General features: G+C 37.7%; 1 protein-coding gene across 3 annotated transcripts in view; it reads left to right on the forward strand.

Annotated features, from left to right (window-relative positions):
• Window positions 1-25,779, forward strand: part of UTP20 (UTP20 small subunit processome component) — a 108,525-nt gene that overhangs the window by 43,987 nt on the left and 38,759 nt on the right. For all 3 annotated transcript variants that reach the window (XM_017946146.3, XM_003907027.5, XM_009181515.4), the window contains exons 26-38: window positions 2,967-3,133; window positions 5,129-5,337; window positions 11,218-11,361; window positions 12,338-12,417; window positions 15,988-16,214; window positions 16,733-16,877; window positions 18,436-18,523; window positions 20,650-20,793; window positions 20,978-21,028; window positions 21,131-21,283; window positions 22,856-23,011; window positions 23,833-23,973; window positions 24,709-24,846. In XM_017946146.3, coding sequence (XP_017801635.2) covers window positions 2,967-3,133; window positions 5,129-5,337; window positions 11,218-11,361; window positions 12,338-12,417; window positions 15,988-16,214; window positions 16,733-16,877; window positions 18,436-18,523; window positions 20,650-20,793; window positions 20,978-21,028; window positions 21,131-21,283; window positions 22,856-23,011; window positions 23,833-23,973; window positions 24,709-24,846 — 1,843 coding nt within the window. The remainder of the gene's footprint in view (window positions 1-2,966; window positions 3,134-5,128; window positions 5,338-11,217; window positions 11,362-12,337; window positions 12,418-15,987; window positions 16,215-16,732; window positions 16,878-18,435; window positions 18,524-20,649; window positions 20,794-20,977; window positions 21,029-21,130; window positions 21,284-22,855; window positions 23,012-23,832; window positions 23,974-24,708; window positions 24,847-25,779) is intronic.

The raw sequence follows: 25,779 nt of genomic DNA on the forward strand, positions 1-25,779 counted from the left end.
CCTAATTTCCCCTTTTGATTTGAGGAGAAGTTGCATTAATGTTTGTCTTCATTTATTCAAATCATTCCTTTTTTGTAGTCTTTCAATAAAGTCTTTTCATTTTATAATGATGTTTTGTTGCTGTAGAGGGAATTTTCCCTCTTACATTTTCTAGTTTATTTTTGCTACATAACTAATTATATATAAAAGCTATTGATTTTTGTGTTATTTAGCCATCCACATGACAAAACTTTCATTAGTTTTAGTAGCTTTCATTGCGTTTTCTTGTATTCTCTCTAACCAAAAAATCACAAATGATAATAACAGTCACAGATTATGTTAGTCCCCTGTTTACAAACCTTTTGACATCTCATTTTACTCAGAATGTAATAGAAAGTCCTGACTACTCCCTAGGGCTTGATATGGTAGCTTCAAATGATATCTATAACCATATTTCTTCCTGTTTACCACCTCTCTCAGAACCCACTTTAAATTCTTAGCGCTTGCTCATCCGCCTGCATGGAAGACATGACAGCTGACACCTCTTACTCATTTGGTCTCATCTCAAATGTGTCATTATCAGTGATACCTTCTTCAAGTGCTTTGAGCCTCTGTGACTGGCCAAAGCTTTTTTATACTGCTACTACTAAGACCTTATCTTTTTTCACTGTGTTGACATATGTACTGACAAGGCAAAAACAATGGTGGGTAAGACTCCTAGTACCCTAGCACATGAATCAAGACAGTGGCACCAAATTCTACTAGTCATTCTTCATTGCCACATATTTGGAGTTATTTAATAAACAAACAAACAAACACAGTTGATGAATCTTGACCCTGAGTACATGTATGATAAAGTGGGAAGAATGCATAAAATACTTTTGCTGTGCATGGGCTGTCTCAGTGAATGGCACCTGTGTGAGTATTCGATGTACAAGCTGAACTAGCTCCTTTTCTTATTTGTAAGACGTATACACTAGGATTCTTTTCACAGGCATTTTCTTGAACATGAACGCAGTGAGCCTGCCACTTCAAGGAAAACAACTGACAGCGTTTATTTCCAATAACTAAATTCTAGCATTCAAGTGGAAATTAGGATTGGAGAAAACTTTTATTTGGTACTGTGAACCTGACATCTTCCCAATGCTTAAAGACTTTTCTGATGAGATGATTAGTGATATTAGCAAATGTTAATAAACAAATTTCTTTTTTTGGTTTGCAATGAAATGTGTCAACATTTGACATTTCTGCATGACTTAGTAAACCAATATTTTCCAAGTAACTGATGCATGTAATAGAATGGTGTATGGGTAAAAGATTCATTCAAAGTGCAAGATACATGGATTTTAGTGTAACAGAGTTCATCAAGTTTGTTGATGGGGTTTCAGATTCCACATGGCAGCTAATCTTTCAACTTGTTGAGCTTTGATGTAGTATCAAAATGGGATATCTACAATTATCTGAAAGTTTAAAAAATATTTCTCCCTTCTTCAACTACCTATCTATGTATGAGGCTGAATTTTTTTCAACCCCAATGTATTATAATAGATTGAATGTAGAAGCACATATGAGAATCCAGTTATCTTCTGTTAAGTCAGACGAAAGAATAAATAAAACAATGCCACTAGTCTCACTAGTTTGCAGGAGTAGGGTGGACATTTGGAAAATATAATTATTTTTATTACAATGTTACTGATGTTAACATGTAATAAGTTTATTGTGAATATTTTAAAATGAATTAATAAACCAGTGTACACTTTTAATTCCTCAGTTTTAAATTCTAATACAATAACTATCAAATAGGTAAAATTTACATACACAAAGCTCTTTGGAGACCTCATTAATTTTTAATAGTGTAAAGAGATCCTAATATCAAAAAGTTTGAAAACTGTTTTTGATTTTTTTAGTATTAAGTCAGTAAGTTTTTTATCATGTTAAGAAAGTAGCTTTTATTGTTCTTTGGAATTTTATCAGTAGTGGATGTTAAATATTATTAGAGTGCCTACTGAACATGTGTTAAAGTGATTATATTAACTTTTTCCAGGAACCATTAATCTGTATTGATCTAGTAGATTTTACTAATGACTCTGTCTTGCATTTCCTGGGGCAACCCTTATTTGGTTTTAGTGCAGCACTGGATACTATTGTTACAAATGTTGTATTTTATGTTTGTAAGCAAGATTGGCATGTAGTTTTATTTTTGTTCATTGACCCTTCTCAATATCACAATTATGCCACATTCATAAATGAGAAAAGACTGTTTCCTACTTTCTCTCTGCTATGAAACTTCATAGCATAGAAATTATTTTCTTCCTTGAAAGTTTAAAAAGCCCACCTGTAAACTGTATTAGCTTCAAGTTTTCCAATAAGTATTGGTCTCTGTGGGGTTTTTTTCTTAAGTTCCTTTTGTTTATTTTTGTGTTTTTTTTCCTGAAAAGTAGCTTTTTCATTGAATTGTTTCCAGCTTCCTTAATAACTTAACAATTGTCTTCTCTTATTTTATTCCCTTTTAATCTATATATTCTCATTTTCATTTTTTCTTGATAAGACTTACCTTTGATTTGCCTATTTTTTCTCCCATAACAAACCACCTTCTGGCCTTTGTCCTTCCTGCTTCCCTTAGCCTTGTTTTTTGTTTTGTTTTGTTTCGTTTTGTTTTAATTTTTGAATTTTTTTATAGAGACATGGTCTTACTAAGTTGCCCAGGCTGGCTTTAAATTCCTGAGCTCAAGTGATCCTCTGGCCTCAACCCCTCAGGTAGCTGGGACTGCAGGCACCCATCACTGCATGTAGCTCTCTTAGCCTTATTTTGTTGTTGACTTTTTTCATTGTCTACGTTAAATATCTGATTTCTGTTTTCATGTTTCTGTGTTTCATAGTATATCCATTTAAATCGATTGAGTTGCTCTTCTAGCCTTTTAGGCAAACAAAACAACTCATATTTTAGAATTAATGTGCAAATAAATAATGTGCTTTTGTCTTTTCAGAATTTTGTATGGGCGAATGAAAAATAAGACTGGGAGTAAAACTCAGGGGAAATCTGCTTCAGGCACCCGCATGGCCATTGTCCTGCGGTTCCTGGCCGGGACCCAACCTGAGGAGATCCAGATATTCTTAGACCTGCTGTTTGAACCTGTGAGGCACTTCAAGAATGGTAACTATCAGCTACCTCTCACTCTAATACCTGTTGTCTGCGGTGGACTTCTCACATCTCGGCTACATTCCCCATGCTCCTGGGCATCTTTCTAACGGGGTTGTTCCTCTCAACCTTGATGGCAATCTTTCTGCTGAAGTGCAGTTCATTTTAAACTTCGATTGAATTGCATGAAACTGACCATTGGCCCTGTGGATTATCGGCACTCTTGTGTTAGAGCCCCTGATGAGAAAATGTGTATTTTTATTGCATATTTAGGCCGTTTGAAAAATGGTTAATACTTACTCATATAGTACAAAGAATAGGTTTCTTCTAAGAAATTCAAAGCATACTGCAAAATGGTGTTAATTGTTTGGCATTTATTCATTCCCTGAGTCATTCATCTATTCAGTAATGATTTATTGAATACCTCCTGTGCCCTTGACACTCTGTTAAGTTAAAAATAGAAAAGTACAATCTCTGCCCTCAACCTCATAGTTGAGATGAAATGGATGTAATCGTGTATACATTGAGCTACAGTGCTCTGCGGTATGTTCTTTGGTATGGAATGTCAGTAATTATTAATAACAGTAATGAGTGACCTCATTTTGAGTACTTACTTTATGCCAGACGTTATGACAGACCCATTTACTTATAACTCAGTTGATCCTTCAGACAACCAGCCACATGAGCTGTCATTACTTGATTGTCCCCATTTTACACATGAGGAAACTTAGGCTTAGAAAGGTATTTCACCCATGGTAACTCAGATGAAAAGTGGTAGAGTTGGGATTCGAACTCAGACCTTTCTGGTTATGAAATCTCTGTTCCAGTCCCCAAATTGCTTTGCTTGAGGCCAACATAGAAAATTATTTATAGGGTATTCTGTTGCATTTGTTTTTGTATTTTTTCTATGATAATAGTTCCAGCTGTTAACAGGTTTTTTATTCAGTATAATATTGCCCTATAAAGGAGGTTGGCTCTGATGAATGCCAAAAAAAAGTTTCCATTCAATGTATAACTCCCATTGTAGGAGGATAGGTATAGATGCTACTCTTATGGATGGCCCATTTGGGTGTATGAATCCATAAGCTCATGACCTCACATCAGATGGTTTGGAGTAAAGGTCAAGCAATAACAATTTGTATCTTTTTAGTAAGTTTTGAAATTAATATGGCAGCAGCTGTTTATAAGGGACTCTGATTTTATTTATTAACTAGGGGCTATAAGAGAAATAAAACTTGATTCTCAGCCTTCAAGGAACTTGTAATACAGAAAGGTACTTTTAGTGAAACTGCCAAACTCAACAGAGCTGAGTGAAACGGAGAGTAAGAAAAGTGTATAGAAAGTTACCAGATGGAGGGCTGGGTGCGGTGACTCATGCCTATAATCCCAGCACTTTGGGAGGCTGAGGTGGGTGGATCACCTGAGGTCAGGAATTCGAGACCAGCCTGGCCAACATGGTGAAACTCCAACTCTACTAAAAATACAAAAACCAGCTGGGTGTGGTGGTGGGTGCCTGTAATCCCAGCTACTCGGGAGGCTGAGGCAGGAGAACTGGCTTGGACCTGGGAGGTGGAGGTTGCAGTGAGCCGAGATCGCGCCACTGCACTCCAGCCTGGATGGCAAACTGAGACTCTGTCTCAAAAAAAAAAAAAAAAAAAAAAATTGCCAGATGGATTAAGAAACTATTCATAACTCAGGTTTTGAGGGATAGTGTAAATAAGTTAGATGAGAATTAGGCTTAGAGACTTAGTTCTGTTGCAGATTTGTTACCCTCTTATTCCTTAGTCTCTTCTTCTCTAAAATGGGGGTAGTTAAACCTGTCTTATGTGGCTCATTGAATATTTGGTAAGAACCAAAAGGAGATAATATAGAAGAAAAGTGCATTGTTATCTATAAATTATGACAGTAGAAAATACTGTATTATTAAGGGAAATGGAAATAAAACTACAATTATAAATAGTAACAAACTAATATGTTACCTTACATGACCTCTCCTCTTTGTTTCACTAGGAGAGTGCCATTCTGCAGTCATTCAAGCAGTAGAAGACTTGGATTTGTCTGAAGTTCTTCCTTTAGGTCGTCAGCATGGTATCTTAAACAGCCTTGAGATAGTATTGAAAAACATTAATCATCTGATCAGCGCATACCTGCCAAAGATTTTGCAGATACTGCTCTGCATGACGGCAACCGTATCACACATCCTTGACCAACGAGAAAAGGTGAGAGATTCGCTATAGATGCTTTCTTCTTGGGCTCATGGGTGTCTGTGTTGTCTTGGACATTGAGTTGGGCCTGATTTACTAACACTCTCCCAAGTTCAATCCTTATACAACCCTTTGAAAGTATCTTCTTAAAACAGTCTTCCACGTAGTGGGACTCTTTGCTGTTATAAATATTTACTTATGACCAGAAAATGCAAATTATATCAAGTGTAGATTTTAAAAAGAGATGGATTCGTAGTGAGTGGGTTAGTTCTCTGTTTCTTAGGAATCCAAGTCAAATGCTTGAGCTGATATTTCTTAGATTTTAATTCCAAGAGCCTAGAAGTATAAGGTATCTTCCAACTCTCATTTCTCCAGGATGGCTGGAAAATGAATAGACCACTGTTACCATCAGCACTGTTATTTTGAGAGTTGCCTGGAAGTCTTTAAAAAGTAGAGATGCTTACCTACAATAAGTGCAGTGTTTTGAATAAATATAAATAGTAAGATGGGGGCAAAACAAACCAGCTGGCCAACTGCCAAAAGGTGCTCAGGAAGTGTGTTCTAATTATATTCAAAACAATTTATGTTTTGTTGAAATAGATCCGTGGACATGAGTGAACTCGTTGGAGTTTAGGGAAATAGTCCATAATCTTTTTTTTTTTTTGAGACAGAGTCTCGCTCTGTTGCCCAGGCTGGAGTGCAGTGGCATGATCCCAGCTCACTGCAACTTCCGCCTCCCAGGTTCAAGTGATTCTCCCGCCTCAGCTTCCTGTGCAGTCCTCAGCTGGGAGTACAGGCGCCCGCCACCACGCCCGACTCATTTTTGTATTTTTAGTAGAGACGGGGTTTCACCATGTTGGCCAGGCCGGTCTCGAACTCCTGACCTCAGGTGATCCGCCCACCTCGGCCTCCAAAAGTGCTGGAATTACAGGCATGAGCCACCGTGCCCGGCCTCATAATATCTTATGGACTGAAGGCTTCTGGGAGAAAATGCAACTTGAAGTAGAGCTCCAGACTCAGATTTCCGCTGTTGACTCTCAGTTAATTCCAAATAGGCACAGTTTTAATTTGGCCAAAATTTATTTAATTTGATTTCTAGACATGCCCAGTGAACTGCCTGTCAAATATGATCATGATAAGTGAAAATTGACTGCCAAAATTTTAGGCTGCTGGTTTGGGCCATGCATAGATGTGAATCTGTTTTAGCAATGAAATTATATTCTCTGATAACCAAGATGCAGAGATTTAAAACACTTCTTCCATTTTGGTAGTCACATTTTGTTTTTCTCGTTCTTTCATTCATTTCTTCAGTAAATATTAATTGAGCCTCTACTATGTGTCAGGTACTGTACTAAGCACTGGGAATAGTCAGCAAAGCACACAGACATTTATGTTCTTTTATTTGTTCATTAAGTACTTATTGAGCACCTACTGTGTGCCAGACATTGTTCCAGGGAAGGAGTGAGACATGTGAGGACTCAGTATATGGGGAGAAAAAGAATGAATGAATAAATAAATAAATAAATAAATATACACATAATTAAAATAATGTCAGAGGGAAGTACATTCTGGAAGGAAAATAAAATGAGGAGACCCTTCTGCAGGGTCCTGAGGCTCATTCTCGGTGTAACTCTCTCCTGTCAGTACTCTGCCCTGTGAGTTCTAGCTGCCTTTGCCTCCCCAAGTTGCCCAGCTCTGTCTCTTTATCTTGGGGTCAGTGGACTCTGCCTGGGCTCTTGCTTCCTGCACTGAGGCCTGAAAACTCTCCAGGCAGTAAGCTAGGGAAATCACAAGGCTCATTTCCTTTGCTTTCCGCTTCTCAGGGATCACTGTTCTCTGCTGCCTGATGTCCAACGTCTGAAAATTATTGTTTATATATTTTGTTTACTTCCTTAGTTGCTTAAGAGAGGAGGGTAAATCCAGTCCCTTTTACTCCATCTTGGTTGGAAGTGCAAAACCACTATAAAGGAGCAGGCAAAACAGTCCTCAGACTAACACAGGACTGGAAATAGCCTACATCCCCAACAGCCACAGTAGAAATCCCGTAATACACAATACACCGGGGGAGAGTCTTTGGAAGATGTTTCCTCAGTCATGGATCCAAATTAGCACTAGAATAGAGGCTGCTGTGGGCTCACTTTAAAAGGTCAAACGTTTTTCAAGTTCGATCCCAGAACAAAGCCCAAAATTTTAAATGATTTAAGTGAAAATAAATTTCACAATGTCTGACATGCAGTCAGACATTACCAGGCATACAAAGTAGGAGGAAAATTTTACCCATAATGAAGAGAAAGGGCAATCAATAGAAGCAGATCCAGAAATGACACAGATAATAGAATTAGACAAGGAGGTTGATGCCACCACTTTGGGAAGCCAGGGTGGGAGGATCACTGGAGGCCAGGAGTTTGAGACCAGCCTGGACAACATAGCAAGACCCTATTTTTGCAAAAAGTAAAAAATTAACCAGGCGCAGTAGCACACACCTGTACTCAGGAAGCTAAGGTGAGAGGATCACTTGATCCCAGGAAATTGAGGCTGTAGTAGGCCAAGATCAAACCACTGCATTCCATCATGGGCAACAGAGTGAGACTCTGCCTCTTAAAAAAAAAAAAAAAAAAAAAAAAAAAAAATTAGACAAAGACATTAAAATAGCTATTATAAAAACACTCCATATATTAGAGAAAGTAGAAGAAATCATGAGCATGTTAAGGAGAGACATGGAAGATGTGCAAAATTTAATGTAAGATGAGGAAATATTATAGAAAGTGACTAGTGTGGGGGTAGATAGGTGCTTCATTTACTAGGATGGTGAGGGTCCTCTATAAAAAGGTGATCTTTGAGCTTACACCTCACCATGAGAAGAACATTTCAGGCAAAGAAAATGACTAGTGCAAAATCCCTGGTTGGGAATGGTCTTGACATGTTGTAAGAATAGACAAGGCTGTAGTGGCTAGAGCACCAGGAGCAGGAAGAGTCATGTAAGGTGAGGATGAAGAGGTAGGTCGTATGGGCTCTGTAGGACCTTGTAGGCTATGACGAGGGGGTGATTTTACTTCTAAAGATAACGGAAACTGCTGAGAGGCTCGAAGCAGGTGAGTGATAAGGACTGTGTAGTGTTTTAAAAATACTGCTTTGGTGGCTTTGTGGAAAAGGGACTATGGGAGGCCAAGAATGGAAGCAGAAAAGAGGTCTTAGAAAGTTCTTTCTCTGTTAAATGAGAGCATAATAAGGGCCACGGGAAGAATTAAGTGAGAACCTGTTTATGCCTTGTAGCAAGTGATAGTGACTTCATCTGTATATGAATATATTAAATTTTGAAAGGTTTGCCTGTGTAGTGCCTTCACATTTTTGGTTAACTTAGAAGTTACTTAGTAATACAGCCTCCTTCCCAAGTCAATAATCAGTAACTCAAAGGATCATTTATGCAATATCACAGTTCAATGAGATTTTAAGCTTGTTGACAGATATGAGCTTTCTTATATTTTCCTTTGAAATTCTTGGACCCATCCAAGGAATTCCTTAGTGAATTATTGCACAGTAGTTTTGCTTAAGTAAGTTAATGTTCTACATTTATGTGCTTCAGCTCAGTTATATATTTACTTTTTTGTGTCTTTATTGATCGGCATTGAAAGATACTTGAAAATTGTTGGTTTTGGGTTTTTTTTACATTTAAGCAACAATGTAACTTGTAAACACACACAAACTCAATCATATTGACTGTTCCTCTAGGAATTAAAGTGTATGATTGCTCATTTTCAGGGTTTTTCTCTAGTTTATTCAACAATTATTGAGTAAATTGGGCAGCTGGCGCTTTAGTTACAGAAATGAATAGAACATGCAGATTGTACCCGATGGGAAGGGTGGTTGGTGGGAATGGGAGACGGGTGGGGAGTGTCTATTTGATATCATGTTTGCAGTTGTGAGCTTCATATTTCCTCCAGATACCATGTTTTTTCAAATATCAGGGATGATTTTTATCTTTCACTAAACTTGATGCAGCTGATAAAAATATTGCTAGTTGAAGCAGAGCAGAATGACTTGTAACTACATCACCTGTGCTTGCTTACTGTCAATTCCTTTGTGACTTGTATAATAAGATAATAAGCTAAAAGTAGACTATATGTGAGATACCGTGATTCCTCAGGCTTGCTCAGCAAACTAATGACATCCTTGTTCATATTTACTTGAATTTAAAATGTGCTATATCAGATTCAAATACTTCTGTTGGTCAGATTATCAGATTTTCATGATACATAATTTTCCTATTAGTTTTCTTCATGTTATCTTGGCCATAAGACTTGATATTCACTGTATGAGAGCATTTGTGTTGTCTTTATAAATTGCAAGGTGACTTTTAGGTTTTAACGTAGGTAATTAAGGTGATATATAAAAATAAATTATCACTTTTATGTCTAGAGCCCACAGTTTCCTAATCAAGTGGGAAAACGAGCAGGGGTTGAATCTTCTCCCCTTTTTTTTTTTTTTTTAAACTTTCTGTGCTAGGGCAAAATCCCTCTGAGGCCCTTGTCTCTCCTCTGCTTGGCCTAAAGCTCTTCATTCTTTAGTACCCAGTGGAAATCTGCCTATTCCATGAAGCTCTGTCCTGAAATTTGTAGTAATTCCTCCTACTGAAATATCTTTGGGCCAGGCGCAGTGGCTCACGCCTGCAGTCCGAGCACTTTGGGAGGTCGAGACTGGTGGATCACCTGAGATGGGAAGTTCGAGACCAGCCTGACCAACATGGAGAAACCCTGTCTCTACCAGAAATACAAAATGAGCTGGGCATAGTGGCACATGCCTGTAATCCCTGCTACTCGGGAGGCTGAGGCAGGAGAATCACTTGAACCCAGGAGGCGTAGGTTGCAGTGATCCCAGATTGTGTCATTGCAGTTCATTCTGGGCAACAAGAGTGAAACTGCATCTCAAAAAAAAAAAAAGAAAGAAAGAAAAAAGAAATGTCTTTGGCATTTTCAGTCTCTTACATACATTCAATAAATTTGCCTTTAATAAGATTTTCAGTTGAATTGAGGTCACGACCGTGGCTGGCATGCCACTGGAGCCATTAGTAGGGACTCAATAAATTGTCCTATTCTGAGCCTGAACAAATTGGCTGTGAATTTGTGATTGTATAACTCACAGGGAAGGAGATGCCAGTGGAAGTAGCAATGTTTGTTATTTTAAAGGTTTGCTTTTACTTCACACTCATTCCAGCGTCTATGCCTCTAAACAGACAAATCATATTTCTTTCTAAATTGCATTTTTCTTTGAACTATGTATGCTGAAATCTTCCTATCCCTTGATTCAGTCACCTCATCCTCTTGCTGTACAAAGTATTTCACTGTATGGAAAAGTCATAAATTCCTTAACTAGTCCCCTAGGCTAATTTTAACAAGAATAATTTATAACTTCTAGTCTTATAAAAAGTAAAATAGTAAGTATGAAAATACATAGAAAAATGATTTTCATTTGAAATGAAGATTTAATTTTTCCCCCCTAATATAAGGCATTATGTTGGGAAAAAAAAGAAAAAAAAAAATTTTGCTTTATTTAGAATTCTCTATTCGTGGGAAGAAATCAGGATTTTACTTGAATAAAACAGTAAAACAATATAGACTACAAAACAACTATTCCAGTTGTAATAATGTTTTTTCTTAAGGATAACTAGTGTGACTACTAGGCAGTGATACTGTTTTAAGACTCTGCTTTCTTTTCTTGTTCAATGAGAAAAGTAAGACAATTTGCTTGGTTGGTGTTCCCATATAAATCAAGTCAACAGATTTAGTAATAGGATTTCCAGTTTAATTCTTAGCCACCTGAGTAAGAGTGCCTCTCTGAGGAATCAGGGATAAAAATGATATATATGTATTTTTTAAACAGAAGATTTTTGTTTTACAGATACAGCTGAGATTTATTAATCCATTGAAAAATTTAAGACGTCTTGGAATCAAAATGGTAACTGATATCTTTTTGGACTGGGAATCATATCAGTTTAGAACAGAAGAAATTGATGCTGTGTTTCATGGTGCAGTTTGGCCCCAGGTAAATCTCAATTTCTACATCTGCCTGTATGCCTTCTGCTTTTTCCTTTATTACTAACTCACCAACATAGCTACCACCCAGACATGAATGCTTACCTGGGTCTTTTCTTTTACATCGAGCCCTTCTTTCTGGAAATTTTTAGAACACTTTTCTTTGCCTTCACTACCACCTAAAACTCAAGAGTTAGTTTCTGCTATACCATAGCATTTACACTTAAGGCTCAACTGAATATGAATGTGTCTCTTTAGCAACTGTAACATAACTTTTTTTTTGAGACAGAGTCTCGCTTACTGCAACCTCTGCCTCCTGAGTTCAAGAAAGAGATTCTCCTGCCTCAGCCTCCCAGGTAGCTGGAATTACAGGCATGCACCACGATGCCCAGCTAATTTTTGTATTTTTAGTAGAGATGGAGTTTCGCCTTGTTGGCCAGGCTGGTCTTGAACTCCTGACCTTAGGTGATCCATCTGCCTCGGCCTCCCAAAGTGCTGGGATTACAGGCGTGAGCCACTGCGCCCGGCCTGTAACATCATTTTTATAGCACCTCACATAGCATTGCCTCTGGCTTTTGACAAGCGTGAGGGAAAACACACAGGTGTTTCTATTACAGACTTCCTATTTTGATTTCTCTGGTTGTAATCCCTTGGTGATGATAACTGGTATAGGTGTAGATTGAAAGAGAGATTTGATTTTAGGAAATGTTTCTAGGTGTTGGAGGTCCCAGTCATTTTCAACACTCTGAAACTTAAAATACCATTTATTTTCTAGCGTCTAGCACTTCCATGCATCACCTTTGCCATTTTTCCTGTGTATATGTTCTTTTGGATCTCTTTATACTTTTTCTTATTCTGTCATTTGGATGTTAATCTCTGTCCCTTGTCGTCTTCATCCTCTGCTGTGATTTCTGTGCTTGTTATTTGTGGTTTTTCTATAATTTGGTATATGTATTTGGTATTCTGTTTTTTACTTTGTCTCCTAGATCAGCAGGCTTGGATCTGAGAGTCAATATTCTCCTACTCCTCTGCTGAAACTGATCAGTATCTGGAGCAGAAACGCAAGGTATAACCTTTCTTTTTTCCTTCTTTAAAAGGGGCAATGTTTTAGACGAATCTGGTTAAAGCAGTCCAGGGAACTAATAATGTAATTTATGGTCTTTCCATACAGTGAACTACTTTTGATACAGTTAAAGAGAATGAGGCAGCTGAGTAAAAGCAAGGAAAGATATGAAAATACATAGTTTAAAGAAAAATATAGCCATGCATGGTGGCTCACGCCTGTAATCCCAGCACTTTGGGAGGCAGAAGCAGGATTGCTTGACCTCAGGAGTTCGAGACCAGTATGGACAACGTAGTGAGGTCTTGTCTTTACTGAAAATCAAAAAATTGGCTGGGCATGTGGCACATTGCTGTAGTTCCAGCTACTTGGAGGCTGAGGTGGGAGGATCACTTGAGCCCACAAAGTCGAGGCTACAATGAGCCATGATCATGCCACTGCATTCTAGCCTGGGAGAAAGCGAGACCCTGTCTCAAAAAAAAAAAAGATAAAAAGATAAATTGCTAGACAATATATATAGTGTGATGCAGGAAGGTATGTGTCTGTGTATATAAATATGAAATGAAATAGAAACTGTCCAGAAGGACATATGAGAACTATTAACAATGTGGCCATAGCACGTGGAGGTTTGGGTGGACCAAAGCAGGGAGAGGAGAGTTTTCATAATACATCTTTTGGACTGTTTGAATTTTTTGTAATAATTAAAAAGTAAAAATAGGTAAAATAACATCTTACAAAGTAAAGAAAATTTTAGAGTATGTATTACAGCTAAAACTAATACTTTTTTGGTAATTTTTGCAGTTTGATTAAAACTTGAAAATTTTAAGTATTAGAGTTGATAGAGATGTTCTTCTAATATATGTAATAATTATGTCAGCAGTTTGATTTGGCCTGGCATAGGGAGAAACAATGTGAAACACACCAGATAGTTATATCATCACATAAATATTATCATTTTCTGCATGCTTGCTTAAAAATAAATGCTGACTTATAATTGGCATTCTATGTGTTTTTCCCAGTTCCCACTGAAAATCAGGAAAACCTCACAAGCTTTCTAGATTTTCTAGACGATTGTCTTCTTTGTGAAACTCCATCTAAATGTACATTCAGCTCTCATGGTCAGAAAAGGTTTTATTATTGATTCAGTGATGTTAAAATCATAGTCTTGGTTTTTACAAGATTGGAATCATACTGTATAAATGGCTTTTAATTTTGTTTTTTTCGTGTATCTTTATGTCATGAACATTTCTTCATGTTATTAGTCTTCAAAAACAAACCAAAAACCTTGACATTGTCTTCCTCAGGAATACTTGTCTATTTTACTAATAGTAAGTTGTCTACATTTATTCCCCAATTTGACACAGCAATTTTATATCTTTATCATTGGACATTTGTAAGCGACATTTCATAGGCATACTTGAGAAATGTTGTATGTAGTTTTGTCATTTCCATGCAAATAAGCCATGAAGGACTTTCATCTAGGAAGACTTTACAATAGAGATTCATTTTCATATTCGTTGGGGCCTTATTCAAGGTATTGAGCCACATTGTTGGATCCACTTCATTCTTTTCTGCAATTTCTCATGTTTTGGTTGGGTAAATAGAAGCCACATAGCAATGGAAGAGAACCTCTTTTTCCTTTCATACTTAAAACTTACCTGAAAGAAATCTCTAAAATTGTTGACTTCCCTTGGAATCCACATAGCAATAGATATGCATATGACGTTGTGTGTGGAAGAATTAACGAATGAATATTTCAGAACCCCTTCAATGGGAATGTTACTTTTTAATAAAAAAAAAAGATTTTGAAGTGTAGTTCCTGTTTACGTAGTGTCAATGAGAAATTAAAACAGATTTTTCATCTATAGAGAAGTCTAGCATTTTACTAGCTTATAAGTAAGTTTAAATTTTCTCAGAAATTAGGTGAACTCAGGGCAGCAAAAACTTACTAACTAGGGTGAGCATATACTTTTTTGTCCACATTGAAAAACTCCTGAGGATGAAAAGAGATGTAATAAATAAGTCAAAACAGCCAGTGTAAACTGGGACTGTCCCAGACCCCTTTCTTAGCTGCTCTGGTTCTAGTCACTGCAGCCCCAGCATAGCACACAGTCTCTTCTTCCTGCATGCCCCTTCCAGCTCTGTAAGGCCCTGTCATGACATACTGCCTTTGTTGTATTCATCTGTCTTCATAACTTATTATCTACAGCTCCTTCAGGGCAAAGAGGGTTACACATCTTCATCCATGTGTAGTTGATGATCATTGCATGTTGTTTGAGTGATTGGAATTGCTGATTGAGCCATGCACGTTAGCATGTAGCATGCTCATTGTACTGTGGCAGCAAGTTACGTTGGTCAAGGGAAAACGGTTTGGTCGCTGGGAAGTTGCATTGTATCTGAATGGGCTCTTGCTAGGACTTTACCTGCAGTTGAAAGCAGTTCTCTTCCCTTTTCTGCTAGAAAAAGTTTAAGACGACAAAACAACATAGTGATTAAGAGCACAGTCTCAGAAGTCACACTAACCTAGCTTCAAATCCTAGCACCACTGTGCGTTCTTTTGGTCAAGTTGGCCTCTGAGCCTCAGTTTCATCACCTGTAAAATGGGTATAATACCCATTTATTGGTGAAGACCCACTTCACCAATGAAGTGAAAACCCACTTCATTGATAATAGAGGTGATAATATATAATATAAAGTGCCTTGTGTAGAGCCTGCCCATACTATGCACAATATTTGTTGGACAGAAAGATGTATGAATATAACCTCTTAGAACTTTTCTGTCAGTTTGTCAATGCTAAGTATGTTAAAGAGCTCAAGCTGTTTCCCCCCGCTCCCCAGTGATGATGAATTGAAAAAGGCAAACTATCTGAATTGTTTCTGTTTGACCTTCCTAGTAATTGTTAGGATTGCATTTCTGACTGAATCAGCTGCTGGTTTACCCTTGGCTGGAAAGCCTTTGTCCCTCTGCCCTTGTTGGTGCATTTGCATTAGGAAGGATATTTATAACTTTCATGTGAGTCTTTCATTATTGGGGATGGATTCATCCCCGTCTCCCAACATTGAATGTTCTATATCCTGATCAATAAACGTTTGTTTGGTCTGTACTCCTAACTCCTGTGTTCTAGGACATAGGGTTTTATGTGAGTGTTTAAACATTCACGTTCTAGAAAGCTTATAATTGAAAAGTAGTCTGTTTTCAGTAAGTCTCTTTTAGAAAGAGCTTAGACATTGGAGTTTGATTGTGATTTAAATCTCAGCTCTATTATTAGCTCAGTGGCTTCGGACAAATCTGTTTTCTCATCCATAATGTGGAAATAATGATACTACCACATAGAAAGGTTATGAGAAATGAGAAATATATATAAAGTGCCTAAGTAATATGTTTGTAATGTAATACTTAGAATTTCTATTATCCATCGAATTTTAGATTTAATGTAATTCCCCTTTGAATAATCTTATTAATGTGGAAACACACACACATACGCATATATATTTGTTAAACTCATGGTGAAAATTCATATGGACATGTTTTTAGAATTGAGAATAAGATGATTACTACAATGTTTTTTCTTTCAGGTATTTCCCTTTGCTGGCTAAACAGAAGCCTGGGCACCCAGAATGTGATATCCTGACCAATGTTTTTGCACTTCTCTCAGCAAAGAATCTTTCTGATGCCACAGCTACTATTGTAATGGACATAGTTGATGACCTTCTTAACCTTCCAGATTTCGAGCCCACAGAATCAGTTTTGAACTTGCTGGTAACTGGATGTGTATACCCTGGCATAGCAGAAAACATAGATGGTATGTATGATGACAAAGCAGATAATTCTTAGACTTCTGATGTAGCAATTGTTTCCTCAGAAGAGAAAAAAGATCAGTATAATCTGACTCACTTGAGAGCATGTGCTCATAAGTTTCTTTTCTCTGGGAACTAATACTAATTTATATAAACTGAATTTTCTTTGCAGTTATAAGAAAAGATTATTTACTCTTCAAGAAGTCTCAACTCTCCTCCAGGAAATTATGAAAATGATTTCTACTGTCATGTCTCTACATTCTTCTTACCATATTATCCCAAATAATTCCCTTACTATTACCAAAAAATGGTTTAAATAAAGCCTCAAAGGTCTCTTAAATAAGTTCTTGATTTAACTAGTAATATAGCTATTTTGAGTAAGAAGAAAGTTGTTTATTTAGAATCAAAATTTAACTAAATGTTCATAGTGGTTGAGTGCTTTTCTTATCATCATGAAGATTTTGTACAGTTATGCCTTAAGAGAGTTTATTAAAATCAAAACATTAATCATTATCTATTTCAGAGTCTATCACAATAGGAGGAAGATTAATTCTACCTCATGTACCTGCAATTCTTCAGTATCTCAGCAAAACCACAATAAGTGCAGAAAAGGTAAAAAAGAAAAAGAATAGAGCACAAGTCAGTAAAGAGCTTGGCATTCTTTCAAAGTAAGTGATATGTTGATACTTAAAAGATAACATTACCATCCTTGGTTTTAACTTTTTAAAAAATTATTATCTTGGCCAGGCGTGGTGGCTCACGCCTGTAATCCCAGCACTTTGGGAGGCTGAGGTGGGTGGATCACCTGAGGTCAGGAGTTCAAGACCAGCCTGACCAACATGGCAAAACCCTGTCTCTGCTGAAAATACAAAAGTTAGCTGGGCCTGGTGGTGGACACCTGTAATCCCAGCTATTTGGGAGACTGAGGCAGGAGAGTCACCTGAACCCAGGAGGCGGAGGTTGCAGTGAGCCGAGATCGTGCCACTGCACCCCAGCCTGGGTGACAGAGTAAGACTTTGTCAGAAAATGAAATAAAATAAAATTTTTAAAAATTACCTTGTTTTTCGGGTGTTTGAACCTGGCAATACAGAGCTAAAAAGATTTTAGTATTTTTGAATCCCCTTTACTTTTAAGTTAATGCAGAATTCCCTTTCTCTGCTGGAATACTTACTAGAAACCGTTCATAGCATCTGTCTTTGTTTAATAAAATTAAAGGGAACAGATTTTTCAAAATCCTAAAGTAGACTAATAGATTTGTTTGTTTAGCCTTTGTGTATTTTGAGTTTTGTGGAATTACGGTTTTTTACTCTTTAGTGTAATAATAAAAATAATTAACTTGAAAGAGCAGATCGTTCTGTTTTTTGTCAGGAAGATCTCACAAGGGTTTTTAAAGAGTCTGTTTGGCAGTAGACCTAGGAGTCTGTTGTGATTTTGGTAAAGGGAAACGTTGATAAACCTGAATGCAAGAAACAATTCTATCTTAATTTTAAATTGACCATTACAAGGCTTAGTTGTTGAAAATGTATTTTTTCTGTTATTTAAAACAGTATCAACCAAAAGTGATCTGTTCGAATCTTCTAGAAACTTCTTTGCAATGCTTTTTAAAATACTGTTGTATTTCTAAGTTATGCAGAATGGGAAATCATACTAAATACACTCATTAAATTTCATCCTAGGCTATGTGGTAGTAGAAAGATGATGAAAGGAGATTAGGTACCAGAAAGACCAGAGTTTGAAAGACCTGCTGTACTTCTTTCTAGCTGTGACACGTCAGTTTCTCTGAGTTTCAGTTTTTCTCTGGGCATAATGAGGCTGACGATTCCTATATTGCAGGGCTATCGTGGGTGTTAAATTGAAATACTGTACATAAACCCTTAAGTCTTGGCACTTAAAAATGTTGTTTCTTTGCAAAATAAAGCAATTACTAATTGCCAGATTACAGGACTGGAGTTCACTCTAACCCACCTATTCACCTGTTCACTGTAACCCACACAATCAGATATTGCAAAATAAAATAAATGAGCTTGATGTTGGAGAGGAGTAAGAGTAGCACAGCTAAGTAACTGAGGTAAACTTTTTATACATGCACACATACTTAAAAGCTAGCTGTGTATTGGAATGCTAAAACTGTGTCTTTAGTTACTGATGTTTTTCTACAAAAAGTTTAACTTCTTAGAGAAATATTCCTGTATATGGTCCTTACATACTTGTTTTTTCCTTCTTTAGGATCAGCAAGTTTATGAAAGACAAAGAACAAAGTTCTCTACTCATTACGCTTCTCCTTCCATTCCTCCACCGTGGCAATATTGCTGAGGTACAAACTCGTAGGACACTTACTCTGTCTTTAGAGTAGCGCTTTATCTCTAGGTTTACTTGCAAGCAGCACTTTTACTGGCTAGATTTTGTGATGCATTTGTCCCAAGGAACTTAAAAGACTTTTTATAGAAATACAAAAATTAGGCCAGGCGGGGTGGCTCACGCCTGTAATCCCAGCACTTTGGGAGGCTCAGGTGGGCGGATCACCTGAGGTCGGGAGTTCGAGACCAGCCTGACCAACATGGAGAAACCCTATCTCTACTAAAAATTCAAAATAAGCCAGTGGCACATGTGGTGGCACATGCCCGTAATCCCAGCTACTCGGGAGGCTGAGGCAGGAGAATTGCTTGAACCCGGGAGGCGGAGGTTGCTGTGAGCCCAGACTGCGCCATTGCACTCCAGCCTGGGCAACAAGAGTGAAAATCCATCTCAAAAAAAAAAAAAATTAATTAATTAAATAAATAAAATTAAAAAATGAGAGGGAAAAGATTAGGACAGACGCTAGGAATGGGTGCAGGCAGGCAAGAAAGTGGAGACGTCATCATCTACAACAATAACAAAGTACTAGCCCCTTTGTTTCCCTTGTTTAGCTTCTGATTCATTTCAGGCGTTTTTCTTTCTCTAACAAGCCTGGAACCCAAGAAGTGCATTGTATAAAATTTTTTTTTTTGAGATGGAGTTTCACTCTTGTTGTCCCAGGCTGGAGTGCCATGGCACAATCTTGGCTCACTGCAACCTCCGCCTCCTGGATTTAAGCAATTCTTCTGCCTCAGCCTCGAGTAGCTGGGACTACAGGCGCCCACCACCACCCCCAGCTAATTTTTTTGTATGTTTTGTAGAGACGGGGTTTCACTATGTTGGCCAGGCTGGCCTCGAACTCCTGACCTCAGGTGATCCGCCTGCCTCGGCCTCCCAAAGTGCTGGGATTACAGGCATGAGCCACCGTGCCCGGCCACATTGTATAATCTTAATTGTAGATCACAGTGGCAAAATGGAATAAAAATCAGACTTTTAATATTCAGACACAGCTAAGTGTTTCTGGTATGATTTGCAAACCACAGTTCAGTCTTAATTAAGAGTCCTCCAGTGGCTCATGCTCATTTGTCAGACTTCAGTAGTGATACTAAACATTTCTCACCACACAGTTGTTCAATTTAGAAGACCACAGATCTGTGGACAACCAGAAGTGTATACAATTGGCCCTCTGTATTCACATTTCCACATCTGTGGATTCATCCAACCTTGGATGAAAATATTTGGAGAAATAACAACGTAATTATAAAAATGATGCAAATTTTAACCAGCTGGGCGTGGTGGCTCACGGCTGTAATCCCCGCACTTTGGGAGGCTAAGGCAGGCAGATCACGAGGTCAGGAGTTCATGACCAGCCTGGCCCATATAGTGAAACCCCGTTTCTACTAAAAATAAAAAATTAGCCAGGCATGGTGGCATGTTCCTGTACTCCCAGCTACTCAGGAAGCTTAAGCAGGAGAATCACCTGAACCCAGGAGGTGGAGGTTGTGGTGAGCCGAGATCATGTCACTGTACTCCAGAATGGACAAAAGAGACTCCACCTCAAAATGAATAAATAAATAAAATAAAAATAAAAATGATGCAAAGTTTAAAAATGGAGTATAACAACCATTTACATAGCATTTACATTGTATTGGGTATTATAAGTAATCTAGAGGTGACTTAAAACATACAGAAGGGTGTGTGGGTGATATGCAAATGCCATGCCACTTTATATAAGGGACTTAAACATCCTTGGAGTTTGGTATTTTTTGGGGTTCTGGAACCAGTCCCCCTTGGATACTGAGGGACTACTGTACTTCAGCAAGCTCATTTTCTTGTATCTTTTTTGATTAGACAATAGAAGAAATTATGTTTCAAAACTACATATATTGCTTATTAGAATTAAAGGAAGAAACTGGTTCACACATTCTTAAGGGTTTTACATTAAATTAAAATGCTAAAAACTTTTAAAAGATGATAAAATAATTTTTCCAATTACTACTTTCATACCTTATTTGTAATTGTTTTCTATGTTGTGATATATTAAAGTATAATTTGACCAGTTTATAACTTACTGAAATATGACTTCTCTTAATATTTCTTCCCAAGGATACAGAGGTTGATATTCTGGTGACAGTACAAAACTTGTTAAAGCATTGTGTGGACCCTACAAGCTTCCTCAAGCCTATAGCAAAACTTTTCTCAGTTATTAAGAACAAACTGTCAAGAAAATTGCTTTGTACAGTTTTCGAGGTCTGTACTATTCATTTTTACTCCAAATCACCGTTTTTAAAAAAATGTAATTATGACTTATAAACCATATTAGGGGCTTTCTTCATGCCAGGGTGATGTTTTTATACGAATTTGAGTGGGGACAGGGAACTGAGGGGAGGAGGGCAGAAAAGTTAAGGTAATACACTGTTTTCTTTCCTTTCAGACTCTTTCTGATTTTGAGAGTGGGTTAAAATATATTACTGATGTTGTCAAGGTAAGAAAGAAGGGTTCTCTTCGGCTTCAAAAGTATTATCATTTTTGTTTACTTAAGATTTATATACCTTCATTTATATAATTTCAATGACATTTCTTATAGCTTAACGCCTTCGATCAAAGACATCTTGATGATATCAACTTTGACCTTCGCTTTGAGACTTTCCAGACGATCACCTCTTATATTAAAGAAATGCAAATTGTGGATGTTAACTACCTAATTCCAGTTATGCATAATTGTTTCTATAATCTAGAGGTAGGTTATTATAGCAAAATTCATAAATTATTTTTTATTGTTCTGGTAATACAGCTGCCTAATACAGTGACCTAATCTTTAAATTTGTTTTTTGAGGGGGGACAAAGGTTTTTAGGATTAAATTTCGTCATGTGAAGAATCTTTTGTCTGGCAAAACACTTATTCTTACGATTGGAAAGGCAAATATTGTGAATAAAATAACACATATGAAAGCATTTTGAAAAAAATCAAGAAGTTATGTATTAGAATAGGGAAATCCATAGAGATGAAGTACATTAGGTCACTAAAGGCTGCAGAAAGGGAGGAATGGGGCGTGATTTCTAATGGGTATAGGGTTTCTTTTGGGAGTGATGAAAATGTTCTGGAATTAGTGGTGATGATCACACAACCTCCTGAATATACTAAAACCCATTGAATTGTACTTTTTTTTTTTTTTTTGAGACAGGATCTTGTTCTCTCAGCCAGGCTGGAGTACAGTGACGTGATCTTGGTTCACTGCAGCCTCCGCCTCCGGGTTCAACCAATTCGCCCACCTCAGCCTCCTGAGTAGTAGCTGGGATTACATGGGCGTGCCACCACACTCACCTAATTTTTGCATTTTAGTAGAGACAAAGTTTCATCATGTTGGCCAGGCTGGTCTTGAACTTCTGACCTCAGGTGATCTGCCCATCTTGGCCTTCCAAAGTACTAGGATTATAGGTGTGCGCCACAACAACCAGCCAAATTGTAAATTTTTTAAAAGGGTGAATTTTATGGTGTATCAGTTACATCAATTTTTAAACACGTAACTGTGCTAATTGAAAATTATCCCTTTTTTATTGAAGTTATAAGAGAAATAAAAAGTGTTTGGGTTATATTAAGTGCTATGTTGCTGAACTGAATTAAAATCCAAAAATGCAGAAAATGAAACCTTTGATTATTGTTAACTGTGTAGTGGCATCAGTGATCTCTTTGTGGCATTTTATAGTTATTCATCTAATATTAAGGATTATGTAATATATGAAAAAATAATCTCCCCATTTTATGCTCATTCTTCATAATCATGTCAAAACTCAGCACAAAAAATTCTAAGTCACTGCCTGGCTGGCTGAGTCAAGGATACCTTCCCTACACTCACTTTGACATTCTTCAAACCACAAACTCTAGAGCAGCCAATTCTGTCATTTTCAGTAATGACCTGATACTGAATATTGAAAACTGGCTTCTGGAGCAGCCAATTCTGTCATTTTCAGTAATGACCTGATACTGAATATTGAAAACTGGCTTTAGTGAACCTTTTAGACTGCCTGCTTTGGGAGGTAAAAGTAATTAACAAGGACATTTCATAGTGCTACCTGAAATTAAATGACACTTCTTGGGAAGCATGGTTTTTCAGCCATTTATAGTATTATATTCCTCATAGCCCCACATTTGGTTCTCCCTTAGGTATGAAGTATTTGTGGGAACTTGCTTAGTAGGCATTTTTACAAGCCCGGTGACAGAATTTTGTAGATGCTTGTACTGGGAAGTAATATTCCATATTGTAGTTATTATAGAATAATTTGTTTTTTTTTTTTCCTCTTTTTTTTGCAGTTAGGAGATATGAGTTTAAGTGATAATGCCAGCATGTGCCTGATGAGTATCATCAAAAAGCTAGCTGCCTTGAACATCACAGAGAAAGACTATAGAGAAATTATCCACCGTTCACTCCTGGAGAAATTGAGGAAAGGTCTGAAGAGCCAAACGGAGGTATGTAACTTTGTCTTTTAGGCACTACTGTCTGAGGCTGTGTTTTGTTTTGTTTTCCCACATTTGCTACTGTTGTATAGAAAAGTAGTAAGGCTTAGTGCATTTGATGAGAATACTTGATTGAGTAAATAGTCACCGGACTTTTAATGGGAGTGGCACTAGAAAGGAGAGCAGTCACGTTTTTCTGTTTTTTTTTTTTTTTTTTTTTTTTTGAGATGGAGTCTTGCTCTGTTGCCCAGGCTGGACTGCAGTGACGTGATCTTGGCTCACTGCAAGCTCCACCTCCTGGATTCAAGTGATTCTCCTGCCTCAGCCTCCAGAGTAGCTGGGATTAGAGGCACGCGCCACCACACCCAGCTAATTTTTGTATTTTTAGTAGAGATGGGATTTCACGATGCTGGCCAGGCTGGTCTCGAGCTCCTGACCTCAAGTGATCCACTCGACTCGGCCTCCCAAAGTGCTGGGATTGCAGGCGTGAGCCACCATGCCTGGCCACCAGTCACTTTTGATCTAATACAGCTGTCAGGTTTTTTGTTTGTTTGTTTGTTTTTTGAGACAGGGGCTCACTTTGTTGCCCAGGCTGGAATGCACCACCGCACGTGGCTGATTTTTGTATTTTTTGTAGAGATAGGATTTTACCATGTTGTCCAGGCTATTCTCAAACTCCTGGGCTCGAGCAATCCTGATTTTTTTTTTTTTTTTTTTAAGAGTGGAAATATTTTACTTTTTAAAATTTTATGTCTTTTTCTGTTTCCTCATATTATCTCAGAAGCAAATTCTTTTTAAAATAAAATATTTTTTTCTTCACTTCATATTTACAGAGTATTCAACAGGATTATACCACGATACTTTCCTGTTTAATTCAAACCTTTCCAAACCAACTGGAATTCAAAGACTTGGTACAGCTTACTCATTACCATGACCCAGAAATGGACTTTTTTGAGAACATGAAGCACATTCAGGTAGAAGACAATTCTGCTTTTCCTACCTATGAAATACTTCAAACAGTTCTGCCTCATTTGGAAAGACGTGTTTTAACTTTCCGAAAAGGTTTAAGCTTCTCTTTCCTTAGCCTTTATGATCATCATTGAAATTTGTATTAAGATGATCATTTCCTGGATTCTGATTTCTTTGGTGGTATCACCAACCACAGTTAATAATAGTGTCGCTTTTCTCTGCCTTTTCCTAAGAAGCATAAATACTTTGTGTTCACTGTTAAACAAATGCTATGGATTCTATCTCTGAAAGCAAATCAAGGCACAGGTGTTTGCTCATGTAACACATAGACTGTGTTTTCTTTTTTTTTTTTTTTTTGCGACGGAGTTTCGCTCTTGTTGCCCAGGCTGGAGTGCAATGGTGCGATCTCAGCTCACTGTATCCTTCGCCTCCAGAGTTCAAGGGATTCTCCTGCCTCATCTTCCCGAGTAGCTGGGATTACCGGCATGTGCCACTATGCCCAGCTAATTTTGTATTTTTAGTGGAGATTGGGTTTCTCCATGTTGGCCAGGCTGATCTTGATCTCCTGACCTCAGGTGATCTGCCCACCTTGGCCTCCCAAATTGCTGGGATTACAGGCATGAGCCACTGCGCCCAGCCACTCCTTTAATCTTTTCATGAAAAGAGAATACGATACTAAAATGGAGCTGTTTGAAGGTGAGATTATTCAGTAACTAATTCATATTTTATCTAACTCATAGATCCACAGAAGAGCAAGAGCCTTGAAGAAACTTGCAAAACAACTAATGGAAGGCAAAGTTGTTCTGTCTTCTAAATCTCTTCAGAATTACATCATGCCTTATGCCATGACTCCAATTTTTGATGAGAAAATGCTCAAGGTAGGTCATTAGATCTAAAAACCAAGGACCCTCTTCCCATACCATGACACCCTTTGCCAAAATATAGATGGAGTTGGTGGTGTTTATGTTGATATCACCACCATAATTAGAGGTTTAGAATAGTTCTAAAGCTCTTAGAACTGTGCCTAACACATAGTAAATGCTATCTAAATGATGGCTATTATTTGTGTTTTTTTCTATTATTAGCTCACAAAGGCCCACCACAAAATATTCTTCCTCCTAGAAATTATCACATTATTAAAATTGCATACTTTTATTTTTGTGTCATAGGACTTAAATCTGGTTAACTACCCTAGTGAGCAGTTATTATTTTCGCAAATGACTTACAAGAAGTGACATGAAATAGTAGTTATCATTAACACCGTACCAGGTACCAGGCACTATTTCAAGTGCTTCATTCTCACAACAGCTCAACCCTCTGGAGTAGGGTAGGGACTATTCTTCAAGTACTATTTTGCAGGAGAGCAATCTGAGAAGAAGTGAGGTTATACAACTTTCTCAGAGACGCCCAGAGTCAGAACAGATATTCGAACTTAGGGCTGTTTTAACCTTTATATTATACAGTGCCTAGAATGGTACCTGGCACATAGTAAAGACTAGATAAATAATTATTGATTAAAAAGATTAATGAGGTCAAGTGCAGTGGCTCACACCTGTAATCTCAGCACTGTAGGAGGCCAAGTCAGGTGGATCACTTGAGGTCAGGAGTTTGAGACCAGCCTGGCCAACATGGCAAAAACCCGTCTATACCAAAAATATAAAAATTAGCCAGGCATGGTGGTGCATGCCTGTAATCCCAGCCACTCAGGAGGCTGAGGCAGGAGGATCACTTGAACCCAGGAGGCAGAGGCTGCAGTGAGCTGAGGTTGTGCCACTGCACTCCAGCCTGGGCAACAGAGCAAGACTATTTGA

This window comes from Papio anubis, chromosome 9 (genome assembly GCF_008728515.1).
Source record: "Papio anubis isolate 15944 chromosome 9, Panubis1.0, whole genome shotgun sequence".
Taxonomy (NCBI): domain Eukaryota; kingdom Metazoa; phylum Chordata; class Mammalia; order Primates; family Cercopithecidae; genus Papio; species Papio anubis.